General features: G+C 43.8%; 1 protein-coding gene across 2 annotated transcripts in view; it reads right to left on the minus strand.

Annotated features, from left to right (window-relative positions):
• The window catches only part of FOCAD (focadhesin), a 197,111-nt gene extending 178,995 nt beyond the window's left edge, over window positions 1–18,116 (minus strand). Inside the window, exons 1-4 of one of the 2 annotated variants that reach the window (XM_038770570.1) lie at window positions 17,941–18,115; window positions 13,871–13,960; window positions 12,430–12,501; window positions 11,816–11,970 (exon numbers count right to left, since the gene is read on the minus strand). In XM_038770570.1, the coding sequence (XP_038626498.1) occupies window positions 11,816–11,970; window positions 12,430–12,501; window positions 13,871–13,927 (284 nt within the window). In that variant the 5' untranslated portion in view covers window positions 13,928–13,960; window positions 17,941–18,115. Of the gene's footprint in view, window positions 1–11,815; window positions 11,971–12,429; window positions 12,502–13,870; window positions 13,961–17,940 lie in introns of both variants that reach the window. The other variant, XM_038770571.1, reaches the window with a different exon arrangement.
• Window positions 18,117–18,647: the final 531 nt, after the last annotated feature.

Below are 18,647 nucleotides of genomic sequence, written 5' to 3' on the forward strand. Positions count from 1 at the left end.
ACTAATCCACTGATTGACTGGCACAGGGCAAACAGCCTGTTAAATGGGTACCTGGCCATCTCTCTGTGGGTGTGCCTGACTGTACCAAAGAGGAACAATTTTTTGTTTGTTTCTTAATTTGGGAAGACTGGCTGAGAAAGAGGAGAATGTGTTTTTAGCCTGATCAAAACATGGGTCATTCTTCTAGAATATATGTTACATGGACAGCATGACTGTGCTGGGGCAGTTTGGGTGAGGGGATTGGGCCAGCAGAGGCTGCAGCTAATTGAGAATAATGATAATAATAATATAATTATTATATTTATTATTATTATGGTATTTAAGTGCTTAATGTGCTACAGTGCCAGGCACTGCACTAAGCACTGGGGTGGATACAAGCAAATCAAGTTAGATACAATCTTTGTCCCTCCTGGGGCTCACAGTCTCAATCCCCATTTTATGGATGAGGTAACTGAGGCCCAGAGAAACTAAATTGCTTGCCCACGGTCACACAGCAGACAAGTGAGGGAGCCAGAATTGGAACCCAGGTCCTTCTGATTCCCAGGCCTGTGCTCTATCCACTACGCCGTGCTTCAACATAAATGGTATGTTCTATTTGGGGTCAAAATTCTTACAATTATTTTAGGCATGCAAATGGAGAGCATGCATCTTGCAAGCAAGGAATTAATCTAATAACTTTACAAGTAAAATAACCATTAGATTGTCATTTTACAAAAGTAATCCAATTAAAATGGAATTTGGTTTGCAGAGAGAATAGTGTGCCAAATATGGAAGTGGCAAAAAGCTATTTCTGCTCAGGAGTTAGGTTCTTAGGATGTTTTATGAAAGAGGAATTAAAAGTCACACAACTTGGAATACGCCAACAAAAAGGGAGTTATAACAAAAGAGACACTTGTCTCATGCCAGAGTCGTCTTCAACCCATAGCGATGCCATGGACACTACTCTCCCAGCATGCCCCACTTCCATCTGCAATCATTCTGGTACTGTATTCATAGAGTTTTCAGGGTAAAAATCCACAAGTGGTTTACCATTGCCTCCCTCTAAAAAGTAAACTTGAGTCTCCACCCTCGCCCCTCTCCCATGGTGCGGCTGCCCAGCTCAGGCGAATTTTGACTTGTAGCATATTGCCTTACACTCGCTAGCCACTATCCAAGCTAGGGATGGACAGGCCTCTGCTTGACTCTCCCTCCCATAGTCTAGACTGGTATAGTACTGGAAACTCTACAGGTTCGACCTTGAGAGGGGAAGGACTGAAGGGGAAAATAGGAAATAATAAATACGGTACTTGTTAAGCACTTATTATATGCCAAGCACTGTACTAATCGGTGGTGTAGATACACGATAGGTTGGACATAGCCCCGGGCCCACATGAGGCTCACAGTCTACAGAGGAGGAAACTTGCCTAAAAACTACATTTCCCAGAAGAAGAAGGCCAACACTTTCCAGAGTCATCTGGAACTGAGACCCAATCAAACTCAGCTGAGTTTGGGGGACCTTTTTGGTTTGTTTCATTTTTTAAATGCAGGAAGGGAAGTCTAAAATAATTGTGATGTTTGTTAAGCACTTACAATGTGCCAGGCACTGTATTAAGGGCCTGGGTGGATACAAGTAAATTGGGTTGGACACAGTCCCTGTCCCATACAGGGGCTCACAGTCTTAATCCCCATTTTACAAATGAGGTAACTGAGGTTCAATTAAGTGAAATGACTTGCCCAAAATGGCAGAGCCAGAATTAGAACCCAGGTCCTTCTGACCCCCAGGCCCACGCTATATCCACTAGGCCACACTGCTTCCCTTTGGTACTTTCTCGACCTCTGGATGGTCTACTGGGAAGCCGGGCTAGAAATCACGTGGAAGGAGTGTGGTTTAGTGGAAAGAGCACGGGCTTGGGAGTCAGAGGTCGTGGGTTCTAATCCCGGCTCTGCCACTTGTCAGTGTGTGACTCTGGGCAACTCACTTAATGTCTCTGTGCCTCAGTTACCTCATCTGTAAAATGGGGACTTAAGACTGTGAGCCTTACGTGGGAAAACCTGATAACCTTGTATCTACCCCAGCACTTAGAACAGTGCTCGGCACATAATAAACACTTAACAAATTCCATTATTATTATTATTATTATTATGGAAGATCCCACCGTGTGTGTGTACACAAGGTTAGAACAGTGTCTGCGGACAGAAAGAGCAAAGCTGCTCGTAAAAACCCATATATATCTAGGAACATACCATTCTTTGAGTCTGATTCGGCTTTCCCCTCTTCCTCCCTGTAAATTAGGCTACATTTCTTCTGTGGCGAAGCGTGTAATGTTTGGGAAATATCTGGAGGAATATTGCCTCTCTCTCCTTCCCCCACTAACCCTGCCACACCAGCTCTCCCTAAATGCCACATGGATAGTAACTTCACGGTGACTGGAGACATTTTAAAGAGCTCAGAGCTAGACAGTATGTGCATTTCCAGGTCACCTGAAGGGCCCCCTCTCCTAATCAATACGGTTCCTCTACAGCATCCTAGTGTTCTTCGCTATTTCTCAGGGGGGCTGAGGAAGCAAGGGGCTAATCTGAACAAACTGAGACTGCAAACACCTTGAGGACAAGATCTGTTTTTACCAACTCTGTTGTACTGTACTCTCCCAAGTGCTTAGAACAACGTTCTGCACAAAGTAAATGCTCATTAAATATCATTGGTTTTCTTTGCATTTATACAAGTTGCAGTTCCCAAATTTCAAATACAACTATTGACTCTCCCCTAAACTGTTGGCAGAAACTTAAAAGTGTGTTTTGGAAAAAAAAAGTTGGCCACATTTCTACTGAAACAAAATTGCTAGAAAATAAAGTCAGCTGTGGATTCAATTATCCATAATTGTCATTCCACTTTATATCATTTTTCACAGGGTGCACTCGTATCAATTCCATCAGAGCTAGTTACACTGACTCCAACTGTTTTGTGTTAGCACCATCTTCAGAGGGTCCAAAAAAGAAACTTTAACACCCTGAGCAATATTCTATAAAAAGTATATTTCCTTAAGAGACTTCAGGAGTCCCAGAAAGGGTTCTTTGATTTCCCCAAATGCAAAATGCACTAAAAGTGGATATCCCATCCTGCCACAAACCTTCCTTGGGGAATCTCAAAAAGCACACACAAGTGTCATCCCAGTTTATTTGTAAAATACCATTTTACAAGGCCCTTTTGAAGACAGGGAATAAAAAACCAGTTCAGCTAAAATTACAGGTTATCATGATACCCCAACATCTAAAGCTGAAAACTTTGTTCCACACGAGTGTGGGTTTTATTCACAATCCAGTTGCTAAGCAACTGTAACAATAGCTGCACGCCGTGTCAGGATCCCAGCAGAGTTAAGGGCAAAACTTTAGCTAAAAACGGGGAGCCATGGCGCTTTGGGATGCTTACCGTTAGAGAAAATTCAAGGCACGGAAAGGTCGATCAAACCAATGCAGAGTCTGGGATCAAAGAGCTAGTTACGATTGCTTGTAAAGTCAATGTTATAATTCTGTATCGCTCTCCTCCCTCTTAGACGAGGTGCCTCTTACGGGACAAGGACTTATCTTACCTGATTATTCTGAATTTACCACATCGCTTAGTACATAGTAAATACTTAGTAAATACCATAACTTGTGAACACATAATGAAAAAATACTAAACAACTCCTGAAGTGAACTTTAAAATGGACGTTAACCAGTGACACATATTCTTACTTGGAATTTTTTTGTCTTTCCTTGAAAAGACTGGTCTACCGGCTAGTATTTATTGATTTCCACATTAGAGGTAGAAATCCTGCCCCCAAATAAAAGACACATTGAACCGACCCAGAGAAAACATTTTTAAAGCTTCATACCCCTTCTTTGTCTACAGAAGTTATTTCAGAACAAACTTGTAATTGCTTCATGTTGTGTTATTACTGAACAAGAATACAGCAGGACACAACAAACAAGCATATTCCTTCGAAGAGGACGTTCTCTGGAGCAAAATGACACTCGCCCAGTCACTCCCTGGAGTTCAGACAATGAGCTTTGCATCCCCCAAGCCTTTTTCCAAGTTGGACTGGGTAATAACACTGTGGCTCCCAAACTACTTCCAGCTTCCCCCTTCCCCGCAATTCCTGAGACAGGGAGTCAGTTGCTATGGCAGTGGGACTGGCAATCACAAACTCCCTGAGAAGACATCATTACCCAGGAGCAAAGCTCAGCCTCTCCTATTATGGTCTGTAATATTATCAAAGCAACTGTTTCTAAACAAAGAGGCTCATGAATTGGATCTGTTTCTGTTTTGCCTACAAACACACAGGCATACAGGCAAAGTAATTGCCCAAAAAACACTCCCCAGAAATGAGGAGATGCCATAAAGTTCTGCTACCAGAGAGAGTCAATTAAGAAATTGTCCATTGTTCTTCCACACAATATGCCTATTATGTTTTTTGTTAATAACAAATATTTAGCACATCTTCAAAATCCTTCACAAACATTAAAAAATGAGCACCGAGGGTCCACGCAACTCCATTTCCCCCATCAGATAATTTATATAACATGTAGTCTCCTAAGAATCCTAACAAAGTCAACTTAAAAAAAATAATAAAGAACGGCTCTATGTCTTATTAAAATTTCTGCTTACAAAACAGAAACCTTCCCTACTGCCCTTTGGCAAAGTCCAAGAAAGCTAGTGAAAACCAAATGCCACAACACACAATATTAAATTAATATTATTTGAGGTTTTATGCTGTGAAGAGCACTGTACTAAGGACTTGGGAGGGTAAAATAGAGGAGAAGCATGGCCTAGTAGAAACAGAACATGGGCCTGGGAATCAGAGGACCTGGGGTCTAATCCCAGCTCTGCCACTTGTCTGCTGTATGACCTTGGGCAAGTCACTACACTTCTTTGTGCCTCAGGTTTCCTCATCTGCTGCACGGAGATTAAATCCTACTCCCTCCTACCTAAGTTGATAACCTTGCATCTGATAACCTTGTATCTACCCCAGAGTTTAGAACAGGGCTTGGCACACAGTAAATGCTTAACAACGGCATAATTATTAATTAATTATAATTATGAGTAGTAATAGATCTAATTCCTGCTCCCAAAGAGTTTACACTCAAGTAGGGGAGATGAACATTAAAATAAATGACAGGTAAGGGAATGTAACAGAGTTTAAATGAAGGAAAATAATCAATCCAATAGAAAGCATATAGTGAGCATCTGCACAGGGCACAGGACTATACTAAATGCTTAGAGTACAAGAGAATTATTATTATTATGGTATTCGTTAAGCATTTATTATGTGCCAAGCACTGTTCTAAGCACTGGGGTAGATACAGGGGTAATTAGGTTGAACAGTCCCTGTGGCATATGGGGCTCACAGTCTTAATCCCTATTTTACAGATGAGGTAAATGAAGTATAGATGTTAAATGACTTGTCCAGGGTCACACAGCAGACACCCAGTAAACACCATAGGTGCCCACATGACAGGTCACACAGTAAACATCATAGGTGTCCATTCTACGAGGGCAATAGCTGTCAGAGCTGGACTCCCAGACTCCCTAATCCCAAATCTCTGACAACACCTGAGGTTTTTAATCCAGACTGTAAAGACCCAAAACGGTGGCTTTCTGGCCTATTAGCTCTTTGAAGCCTGTCCCTTTCCGGTCCTCATTCCCCCTAATCCCGGCTCCCACCCCCGCCATACTCAGAAAGAAAACCTGGCACCTCTGGAGGACACAATCCCTGCCCAGAAGGCCAAATATTCTGCACACAGTAAGTGCTCAGTAAATACAATTGATGGACTGATACCTTATTGTAATTAGAACAGACATTTAATGATGTCAGAGCAGTACAAAAACACGAGGGAGGAAATAACAACGCCTGCATTTTATGACAGAGGACCGAGTAGCTCAGTCCCCAAAGTAAGACACAGAATTCATGCCCCAGACTCATCAAGAACCTGCAGCAGGGAAGTACAGTTTAACACGCAAGAACCAAAGAGGCCATCCTTTCTTTACACTCAGTACTACAAGTCAGAACCCTGATTGGAGTACTGTGTCTAGTTATGGTCACTATAATTGTCAAATGATGTGGCTACCTTGGTTGGATCCTAAAGAGAATTCCAAAGGCAAAATGGGATAGACGAGAAAAGGCTTATGGAATTTCACACCACCAGGACGAAGAGGCAATCAGTCAATTAGTATGTCCCCTTTGTGGAAACACTATCTAACTTTGACTTCACCAACACCATCCTCTCCTTCCTCATCCAACCTTTCTGGCCACTCCGCAATGTCTTTGACCAGCTCCTCCTCTGCCTCCCACCCCCTTATATGGGAGTCCCTCAAGGCTCAGTTCTGGGTCCCCTTCTATTCATTCATTCATTCGTATTTATTGAGCGCTTACTGTGTGCAGAGCACTGTACTAAGCACTTGGGAAGTACAAGTTGGCAACATATAGAGACAGTCCTTATCCAACAAACGGGCTCAGTTTAGAAGGAGAAGCCAAGACAACAAAACAAAACATGTGGACAGGTGTCAAGTCATCAGAATAAATAGAAATAAAGCTAGATGCACATCATTAACAAAATAAATAGAATAGTAAATACGTACAAGTAAAATAGAGTAATAAATCTGTACAAACATATTCATTCATTCAATCGTATTTATTGAGCACTTACTGTGTGCAGAGCACTGTAGTAAGCACTTGGGAAGTACAAGTTGGCAACATATAGAGACGGTCCCTATCCAATAACGGGCTCACATATATACAGGTGCTGTGGGGAGGGGAAGGAGGTAGGGCTGGGGGAGGGATGGGGAGGAGGAGAGGAAAAAGGGAGTTCAGTCTGGGAAGGCCTCCTGGAGGAGGTGAGCTCTAAGTAGGGCTTTGAAGGGAGGAAGAGAGCTAGCGTGGCAGATGTGTGGAGGGAGGGCATTCCAGGCCAGGGGGAAGACGTGGGCCGGGGGTCGACGGCGGGACAGGCGAGAACGAGGTACAATGAGGAACTTAGTGGCAGAGGAGCGGAGGGTGCGGGCTGGGCTGCAGAAGGAGAGAAGGGAGGTGAGGTAGGAGGGGGTGAGGTGATGGAGAGCCTTGAAGCCGAGAGTGAGGAGTTTTTGCTTGATGCGTAGGTTGACTGGCAGCCACTGGAGATTTTTGAGGAGGGGAGTAACATGCCCAGAGCGTTTCTGCACAAAGATGATCCGGGCAGCAGCATGAAGTATAGACTGAAGTGGGGAGAGACAGGAGGATGGGAGATCAGAGAGGAGGCTGATGCAGTAATCCCATTGGGATAGGATGAGAGATTGAACCAGCAAGGTAGCAGTTTGGATGGAGAGGAAAGGGCGGATCTTCTATTATCCATCTACACCCACTCCTTTGGAGAACTCACCTGCTGTGACAGCTTCAACTACCACCTCTACACGGATGATTCCCAAAACTGCCGCTTCAGCCCTCCCCCTCTCCTGATCTCAAGTCGCACATTTCCTACTGTCTTTGGGACATCTCTTCTTAGAAGTCCTGCTGGCGCCACAAACTTAACACATCCCAAACGGAACTCCTCATATTTCAACCTAAACCATGTCCTCCCCAAACTTTACCATCATTATAGACATCAACAACCTCCCTGTGTCACAAACCCATAACCTTGGCATTGCCCTCGACTCACCTCTCTCATTCAACCTGCACGTTCAGTCTGTCACGAAATCCTGGCAGTTCTACCTTCACAACATCTCTAAAATCCACTCCATTCTCTCCACCCAAATTTCTATCATGCTGATTGAAGAACTTATCCTCTCCCACCTTGACTACTACCTTAGCCTCCTAGCTGACCTCCCTGCCTCTTCCCACTCTAGTTCACTCTGTGACTGAAACATTTTTCTGAAACACTGTTCAGTCCACGTCTCAGAAACCTCTACCCATCCATGTGCACGTCAAATGGAAACTCCTTGTAGTCAGTTTTAGGACACTCAATCAGTCCTTTCCCTCCTACCTTACCTCACTGATCTCCTACTACAACCCAACCCACACACTTCACTCTTCTAACACAAATCTACTACCTGACCCTTGATCTCATTTGTTCATTCAATCGTATTTATTGAGCGCTTACTGTGTGCACAGCACTGTACTAAGTGCTTGGGAAGTACAAGTTGGCAACATATAGAGACAGTCCCTACCCAACAATGGGCTCACAGTCTAGAAACATCTGTTTCACCCACTACCCCTTTCCTGGAACTCCCTTTCTTCTCTCATTCATTCATTCAATCACATTTATTGAGCACTTACTGCATGCAGAGCACTATACTAAGCACTTGGAAAGTACAATTCAGCAACGAATAGAGACAATCCCTACCCAGCAACTGGCTCACAAGGAAAGACTCTTGGAGGAAGTGAGATTTCAGAAGACTTCTGAAGATGGGGAGAGCTGTGGTCTGGCAATTCGAAGGGGAAGAAAGTTCCAGGCAGGAGGAAGGGCGTGAGCAAGGGCTCAAGGTAGGAGAGATGGAAATGCAACTCAGTAAGTAGGCTAGCATCAGAGGACCACAGTACGGTGGGAAAAGAGAATGAACGAGTAGGTGAGAGAGGGCTGATGGAGTGCCTTAAAGTCAATGGTCGGGAGGAGTTTGATGCAGAAAGGAGTGGGCATCCACTGGAAGTTTCTGAAGAGTGGGGCCATGGGTGCAAAACAATGTTTTAGATAAAGAGTCTGGGCAGAAGACTGAAATATGGATGGAAGAGGGAAGAGACTGGAGGCAAGGAAATCAATGGAGGCAGCTTAATGCAGCAGCCCTTGAAGATTAAAGAGGGAGGTTCAAAACAAATTAAAGGATCCCACAGTGTAAACATATCAACAAGTCCATGCCTGCTTTGGATAAATCACTACGTAAGAGGTCTATACTGGGTTGCAGAGGGGAAACAGTTGAAATTTTAGATGGTAAAGTCCTAACCATTAGGATAGCTGGCAAGGAGAGTGACCCTCACCATGTTATCCCAAGCATTACATCTTATTGACACCTTGGTAGACCCAATATTGGACTGAATAGACCAAGGGGCTGCCCCACTATTGACATTTCTTACCTTAGTTGAAGTTGTATGGATGGAAGAGAAAGCGGAGAGGATTTAAGAGGCACCAAGTTGATGGGTGATTATACCTAAGAAGGTAGCCAGATGTTCTGTACTTAGTAGGAATGGAGAAGAAAGGGCTCAAGCAGAAGCAGGTGGAATTTGGTCACCAGGATTTCCCAACAGAATGAAATCTGGAATTGCTTCCAGAAGGAGGTTCTTGAAACACCCTCTTCCGAGGACTTTGAATCTATGACACCCAGCTCTCCGAACTACAGCAGTTAGGAGGCTACCTTTCCAAAAGACCAAATTTTACTTCCTTTAGAGCAATGCATCTTGAACGTGAACTCAAAGGCTACCTGTTTAACAGGACCACAGGCAACTTTTCAAGTGTACTGGATATTGAAATAACATCATTAGCAAGAAAAGCGGTTTTAAAATGCCTTACAATACTTTTATAGGACCAAGTGTCAACTAGAAAATTTGGTGCCTGAGGCTTCTGAAAATGAGAATCAATGCTGAAATACTTGTCACTCCTAAGCTCATGTGTCTACAGGTGCCCTGGGATCATTTTCCAGGGTGGATTTTGTTTACCCATAGGCAAACAAGCTTCTCTATCCTCAGTAAAAAACACACACACACACAATAAAAACAACAAAACACCACCACCACTTCAGGGTCATAGGAGTTTCCTCAGATACTCCCAGAACTCAAGTGCTTTTAACAACAAAAAATAGTACAGTAAACTAGTACAAGTGAGTTGCTGCAGGACTATTAAGCATGGCAAAAAAGGAAGGACATGTGAAGTGTTATTACTTGACGTGTGAAAATGTGAATGGAAAGCAATTTTAATCCTAAATACACATTGAAATAAGCTGGTAACACCAAAATGGAAAAAAAAACAATGATTACTGGAATTAAAAAAATATATATAAACAACACACGAAAAAGGCAAAGGGTGGTGTGCTTCAGCAAACAGCATGAGATGCATTTCCTTTTGGATGAGACTTTAAGTGCAAAGGGAGGCTGGGAAATTTTCCAGAAGCAACACCACGGTGTTTAACACGGGTATGTTTTACTTTTGCAAAAAAGCAATTCGGAGAGGCTGTGTCATTTGCAACTAAGAACCGCAGACTGGAGCCCGAGGATTGCCCCGCTTCAAGTCTCTAGACCATAGGCTCATTATGGACAGGGAACATTTCTACTAATTCTGCTCTATTGTACTCTCCCAAGCGCTTAGTACAGTGCTCTGCACACAGTAAGCACTCAAATACAATTGAATGAATGAATGAATACTAAGCACTCAATAAATACCATTGATTGATTGAAGTTTACCTAGTTATTTAACCTCTTCAAATTTTGATGATGGAATTCACAGCTTCTTGTAATTTATTCCTATTTCCGACCTGTCCTGCCCAACTAAGAGTATGACCCCTTTGTGGGGCATGAACCTTGACTGAAATGTTTATCTTGCATTTACCCCAGCAGTTACTTCAGTACTTGGCACATAGTCAATCTTTACCATAATCTAAAACAAAATATTGCCCCAAGCTATGGGATTTTTTAAAAAATCAAATTGAATATAAAATGCCATAAGCTATTTTGTGATAATAAACTATTTCAAAACTATTTTTAAAGGAAAAAAAAACCAGGGGAAGGTTCGAAGGGATGGTTTCACAGTATGGCACAGTGGATAGAGCATGGGCCTGGGAGTCAGAAGGTCATGGGTTCTAATCCCAGTTCCCCCACTTGTCTGCTGTGTGACCTTGGGCAAGTCACTTAACTTCTCTGCGCCTCAGTTACCTCATTCGTAACAGTCTTAATCCCCATTTTACAGATGAGGGAACTGAGGCACAAAGAAGTTAAGTGACTTGCCCGATGTCACACTGCTAACAGTAATAATAATGATGATGATGGCATTTATTAAGCACTTACTATGTGCAAAGCACTGTTCTAAGCGCTGGGGAGGTTACAAAGTGATCAGGTTGTCCCACAGGGGGATCACAGTCTTAATCCAAATTTTACAGATGAGGTAACTGAGGCCCAGAGAAGTTAAATAACTTGCCCAAAATCACATAGCTGACAACTGGCGGAGTCCGAATTAGAACCCACGACCTCCGACTCCCAAGCCCGTGCTCTTTCCACTAAGCCACGCTGCTTTTCGCGCTACTAAGAGCTGGGGTAGATACAACCTCATAATAATACCAATGGTCTTTGTTGAGCGCTTACTATGTGCCAAGCACTGTACCAAGCGCTGGGATGGATACAAGCAAATCCGGTTGGACACAGTCCCCGTCGCACTTGGGGCTCACAGTCTCAATCCCCATTTTACAGATGAGGTAACTGAGGTCCAGGAAAGTGAAGTGACTTGCCCAAGGTCACACAGCAGACAAGTGGCAGAGCTGGGATTAGAACCCACGACCTTCTGACTCCCAGGCCCGTGCTCCAGCTGCTACACCATGCTGCTTCCACGTTAATCATATTCCAAGTTAATCACGTCAGACACAGCCCATGTCCCACTCAGGGGGCTCTAAGTAGGAGACAGATGCAGTGTTGAATCCCCATTTTATAGGTATGGAAACTGAGGCTCAGAGAAGTGAAGTGTCTTGACCGGGGTCACAGAATAGGCAAGGGGCAGTGCTGGAGTTAAAACCCAGGTCCCCTGACTCCCAGGCCCAAGCTCTTTCCACTAGGTCACACCATATTGTTGTTTGTACACACCCATGGGTAAAAACGGCTTTTACTCCAACACCAGCTAACGGAGAGAATACCTGGCTGAAGGAATCAGATTGAGTATTCCATCCAGTATATAGCTGAACTCCGCATAATCCTGTGCAACAAGCGCCACCAGACCTTCACAGCAGGTAGATCGCACAATCACATTGTCACTGCAGCACTTCTCCCAAAGCAAGGTCAAAGCAGGAGTCTGAAACCCAAGCAACAAGTAAAGTTCACTTGAGCTGTTCAGAGTGTGTGTACGCCTACGTCAAATAATTCTGAAGAGGGGAAAAAAAACCCAAAACTTTAAAATATGTAAAACCTGGAAATAAATCCACTTCAATGAAAGGAACACAGGGATACAACTAGAATAGAATTTGTTTTTCTGGCCAGCTTCAAAAGGGGGCCCATTCCCTGCACTTAATTATCCTAGCAAAGATGCTAGCTAAGAAATGGCATTTTTTGTAAACTAATCAAAGATAGCATGTCATAAGGGAATAGGGGGAATTGCTCTGTCACCAAGCAAAACATTTTGTAACAACCAGAAGCTTTGGACTTTTCATTCTTCAAAAGTCCCATCTACCATTATCCAAACAGCAGGGGAAATTGTAGTGAGTCAGAAATGCAGGAAAAGGGCACCAAAATACACAGGCAAATTAACACATACCTGAAGGGTGGACTCACATATCTTTTTTGACACATTTTCCTTTATCACTGCAGCAATTAGATAACTCACAGCCTAGAAAACACATAAAATTAATGCATTTGTGCAAAGGCTCCTTCAAATCAGGTTCTTACCACTAACTTGAGGCAGATAAAGACATAATACAAAGTTGCCGGAGTGATGGAAAGAATCATAAAATTTCAGATTGGCCATCCATTCCATCCTCCTGGCTTCAGGCAAGACTTCATTTAAGATCCCCCTACCAGCCCTTTATCCCCAAACCAACAAGGTAAGAATCTATGATGGCTCAGTGGAAAGAGCCCGGGCTTTGGAGTCAGAGTTCATGGGTTCGAAACCCAGCTCCGCCAATTGTCAGCTGTTTGACTTTGGGCAAGTCACTTAACTTCTCTGTGCCTCAGTTACCTCATCTGTAAAATGGGGATTAAGATTGTGAGCCCCCCGTGGGACAACTTGATCACCTTGTTGCCTCCCCAGCGCTTAGAACAGTGCTTTCCACATAGTAAGCGCTTAATAAATGCCATTGTTATTATTAAAAAACCAGAAACTTCCTAAGCAATCCATTCTAGTGTCCAATATGGCCAGGAAATCCTTACTTATTGACAGAATCTGGCCTTCATATTCTTAATATATAGTATTTAGTATTGTTTAGTTGAATTATCCAAATTCCCTTAATATTCGATGGTAAACCATATTTTCTTACGGCTGTGGCATCTTTGAAACTTTTATCCTTCTTTAATTAGATCACTGGGCTTCACACCACAGTCTGAGAGAAGGATCTCACAGTTACCCCCATAGAAAACACTCCCATTTAGGCACTCCAAAATTGTGCTCGCTATTGGAACAAAAGGGCTACACTATTGATTCATCATTAACTTGACCCTAGATCACTTCCCACCAGATTTGTACATTGCCTAATGCTTCCCCTCTTGTAGTTGTGCATAGGGCATGAAGGAAGGAATTAGATCATGCCAATAACCAACACACACAGGAGATGCCAAAGTGTAACCATAGTACATACACTCTCCTAATACTCTGGGATCGAGGAAAAACTCGAGGCTTGCGATTCTCAAGGGCTACCACCCTAGCTACTTTTCCAGGATAGCAATTTTAATTCCTTTATGCCTCATTTACATGCCCAAACCCCGGCACCATTTTAGCCCCTTAAGGGGTGATGACAAAGTTACCCGCAAGCAAGAATCAAGGGCTCCTCAGATAACCCCCTCCAACCGTCCTTCCTCAAGAATGCCAGAACCAAGCAAAGACATTTAATTCATTGGGAAAAGTGCCTCTCTTTGGCATCTCTCCTAGTGCAAATTAAGCTATGTGAAGCATCTTAAAGAGAATCACTAATGTTATACAATGGAAAGCATTGTCAAAAATGGAAAAATGACATGACACTGTCAAAATGCAAAGGGGAAATTACCTGTGACTGGACAAGGGTGTTGGGAAATTCAAATCGTTTCTTGAGATCGTCTGACATTTCTGCTTATCTTACATAATACTAATGCAGGTTCTGTAAGAGAGGATAACAGCATGCTGGTTAAGACTAAAAATGGGTGTTAAGGCACATTTTCTGCTCTTCCCCGCTCCCCCCAAAAAACATTCTCACAGTCCAAAGAAATGCATTCCAAAGATCCCTAACAGGTGAACTAAAAGGTAGGCCTCTACAAATCCTAGATGCACCTGTAAAAGCACTCAAATTCTTAGTTTTTCCCATTCTCACTAATCTTCAAACAAATGCGTACTAGGACTTAAACTACAGAGAACAAAATTATGTCACAAAGAGCAAGTCCAAATAAGACATCCACCAACCACCAACAGGCATTGCAATTTTGTTTTACAGTAAAACTTCAACCCTCAAAATTACAGAGACATCAATTTTCAAAAGGCTCCAAAACTGGGCTTCAGTTTTAAGCACTATTCACTCAGGCCAAGAGTTTGGGATAAAGCAAAGCTATCCTCAGAAAGTTCCCATGATGCCTTCATTTCACTGAAATTCACTGTTCTCCCCAAAAGGGGGTCAAAAAAAATGGCAAGACTAACACCTTGCACTTATGTAGAATCCCTCAGCTGTTTGTGAAATGCCACCATTATGGTATTAAAAGTGGATGAGGGCAGGGCAGGATTTGCTGCTGCAGGTGGCACACAAAGCTATTCTGTCTTCTGACCGCAGTCTTGTCTTACGCTGTTGAGTCATTTCCAACCCTAGCAACTGCATAACTATTAGTATCTCTCCCCGAACGCCCCACCTCCATCTGCAACCGTTCTGGTAGTGCATCCATAGAGTTTTCTTGGTGCAAATAGGAAAGTGGTTTACCACTGCCTTCTTCCATGCGGCAAACTTGAGTCTCCACCTTCAACTCTCTTCCATGCTGCTGCTGCTGCCCAGCACAGGTGAGTTTTGACTTGTAGCAGATTGCCTTCCACTCGCTACCCACTGCCCAAGCTAGGAATGGAATGGGTATGCCTCTGGCTTGACTCTCCCTCCTGTAGCTGAGGCTGGTAGAGTACTGGAAACTCTAAAGGTGCCATCCTGAGGGGTCTTGACCACAGAGTAGACCCTTAAACCCAACTGGCTGTCTTGCCACCTGTGCTGCTAAACTCAGAGGGACTAAGTAAGAGAAGGTAGATTCTCACGCTGGGAAGCAGCGTGGCCTAGTGGATAGAGCACGGGCCTGGGGGTCAGAAGGACCTGCGTCCTCATCCGGCTCCACCACCTGTCTGCTGTGTGACTTCGGCAAGTCACTTCACTTCTCTGGGCCTCAGTTACCTCATCTGTAAAATGGGGATTAAGACCGTGAACCCCATGGGGGACACGGACTGTGTCCGACCTGATTATCTTGTATCTACCCCAGGGCCTAGGACAGTGCCTGGCACATAGTAAGCGCTTAACAAATACCATTGGGGAAAGAAAAAAAGGTAGATGGCTCAGAATAAACTATCACTGCTACTGGAAAAACAACTCAAACGAATGTCCCCCTGGCACGAGGTATTCCTAAAGAAAAGTAGGCAGTCCAAGATATCACTCACATGATAACTGATAGGCAGCAGTGATGTTCAGAGATACTGCTTTGGAAACGAACTGTTCACCCTGAACTAGGCCCCACTGTTGAGGCAATGGAAGGGGAACTGTCTGGGATTCTAGTTTTGGTCCTGCCTGTAACTTACTAATGTGGGCAGACTCTGGACATGAACTTTGCAATGTGCTACAGCCCTGACTGCCTACTTGCTCCCTGCCCCCCGTGCCCCATGGGGAGCATGACTGGGCCAGTCGTGAGCATTATAATCAATTTCTCCATGCAGGTCCTTGGTCTGTGAGCTCACCGTGGGCAGGAAAAGTGCCACCAGCTCCGTTCTACTGTACTCTCCCAAGCACTCAGTCCATTGTTATGCCCATTCATTCAATTCATCGTATTTATTGAGCACTTACTGTGTGCAGAGCACTGTACTAAGCGCCCACAGTAAGTGCTTAAAAAATACTGATGATGATGAAGTATCATGACAAGGCTTCATCTGTCTGAAAGGAGACTCTATTACATGCTCAGAGTTGAGGGGGAGGGGAAGAGTTGGGGAGAGAAAGGGAAGACTAAAGAGAGTGTCCAAAAACCTCCCACTCTCAAACTCAAAACTAGCCCACTAGAAAACACCACCTGGTGAACTGTAATCTTGAGATACAAATAGAAAACTAATAGGCCTCCCAGGAGATAAACACATCAGCCCAGACCATATGTACATAATATGGAGGGGAGAGTCAGCCATGCACCTGTAATTTTAGCCACAGTCACACACAGACGTGGACAGAATTTCACCATCAGCAGCATCATCAAAAGACAGCTGCGTGTAATATAAACACTCAGAAAAGGGGAAACTGAGGCTTGGATCTGATAAGAGACTTGGTAGAATAAAAATCAGTAACGGATCTCAGGTCGCTGAATCCCAGCTGCATGCTAAATCCACTCGATTAACACAGCCGCAGTGAAATAAGCAGAACTTCTTTAAATTACAGAAATACGCTTTAATATAGCAGGAAAACGAGGATGAGGGAGACCACACAAACCACTAGCATAATAATCAATTCCTTCAAACAGGTTCTGGGTCCTGAAGGCTCAGGACCAAGGTTCACCCATCATTCTTGACAGATTCCACCGATCCACTAAAGAACTTTAAACTCCTCTAGAGCAGAGGGTGATCTCAGTATTCCCCGAAATGAATTCCAAAGTGAAAGTGTCATGGCAAAGTTTTTCAGATACAAAAAAGGAGGCACGATCCTTATCACTGCATTACACTGAAAGATTAAGCATGGAGAGAACAGACATGTAAGTTTCACTTTTATCACACTCATCCAAGCCCCTACCAGAGCTCTGCCCAAAGGCACCCAAATTCTACTGCATGACTGATTACAGTTGAGGGGGTAAGGGGTTGTTTTTTTTTTAATCTATTACTAAGAGGGTGTCTTTATCTCTTCCAACAAGTGGCCAGGACATGCTCAGGAACACTACCCCAAGTTGCAGTTCGCACCATTCCTCAGGTCCTTGCTCTTGGGCTACAAACCACAGTTGCCTTCTTCGTGCTGGAGGTCTGCACTACAAGTTTAATGACATCTTCCTTGTTTGGCATTTCACAGCACAACAGCTTTGTACTTCACTTTGCAGCAGTTTTTAAAATGTAAGTATAATTTCCCCATATAATGTGTGTCGGTTGGGGGTTTTCCTTCCCCTGCAGTGTGTTTCGTATAGTTTAAATGTAAACAAATGATGTTTATATTGCAGATCACTACAAACTTAATGGGTTAGGTTACATTACCAAAGATTGATGAAGATTAGTCTTTGATCCTCTCCTTTATTTTTAAGTATGAAAAATATGGAACTGTGAAAATGATCCACCAGGAGTGTGAACTGTTATATGAGACAGGTTGTAAGTGAACTTTTCAATTACTGGAAACAATTATTACTCTCCTACAGTCCTAGGAAGAACGTCATCTCGAACTCACATTCATCCGTGACAAAATACAGGCATGATGTTAAAAAAAAATAAAAGGGTGGGACAATCAGCATTTTCTTTGGCCAGTCCTTCAGTAAAGTTGTCACAATTTGATTTAGACTCCGAAGTACATCAAATGCAATAAGCAGGTTAGAATGAATAAAACAAATTTCACCTGGACCACATCTGCATCTCCTTAACTTCAGAACTTCACAAGCCGTGCTATTTTTTAAGCTACTGAAACTAAGCGCATGGCTTTAAAGCTCTAAAACAATGGCTGCAACCAGGCATCGGACTGCATTTTCTGAACGATAACGACGGAAACTGGTAATCGGTCATTGATAATAAGAGGTTTGCAGCCTGCGGGTCTTCTCCACGAGCCCAGAGTGACTTCCCGATCACCGAAAAAGCTGCTACGGCTGTTAGGACACTAAGTGCAGAAAGACATAGCAGCAGCGTGGTGCAGGTGGGCAAAATTAGGCCCTAAATCAGACAGGATTTCATGACTGATACCTTTTTTCAGATGCAAAGTTGCCGAGTCTTGGCCAGATCAGATGGGGCGGCGGGTCCGAGTTCGGCCGTCCTACCGAGTTGGGCTGGGGTGGGTCTGGACGCCCCCTTTCCCGTCCCTGCGGACGAAAATGCGGCCGAATTTCGGTTCTGATGGATTCCCCACCCTCCTAGCATAAATGAATGGGACTCATTCCGGGTGAATTTGCAAGCTCTCAAAATGGCGGCACCGCCGCGAATTCTGGGAAATGAAGTCCTCCGGACGGCACCAGCCAATGGGAAGACAGGAGAAGGAGGCGGGGGGCGGGTTTTGTAGTTCTCTCGCAATCTGCCGCGGCTACGAGTGGTGCAGAAAGCAATGCGTTCTGGGGCTCGTAGTTTTATACACGTGGGGCCGGGCGCGCTTGACCTGCTTAGCACTGTTCTTTAGCCCACCTCGGGGAGGAGAACCGGAGTAAGAGTGTCTTGGCAAAGTTTTTCAGACACAAAAAAGGAGGCACGATCATCATCATCAATCGTATTTATTGAGCGCTTACTGTGTGCAGAGCACTGTACTAAGCGCTTGGGAAGTACAAGTTGGCAACGCATAGAGACAGTCCCTACCCAACAGTGGGCTCACAGTCTAGAAGGGGGAGACAGAGGACAAAACCAAACATATTAACAAAATAAAATAAATAGAATAGATATGTACAAGATAGAGTAATAAATAT

Source organism: Tachyglossus aculeatus, chromosome X2 (genome assembly GCF_015852505.1).
Source record: "Tachyglossus aculeatus isolate mTacAcu1 chromosome X2, mTacAcu1.pri, whole genome shotgun sequence".
NCBI classification, from domain to species: Eukaryota; Metazoa; Chordata; class Mammalia; order Monotremata; family Tachyglossidae; genus Tachyglossus; species Tachyglossus aculeatus.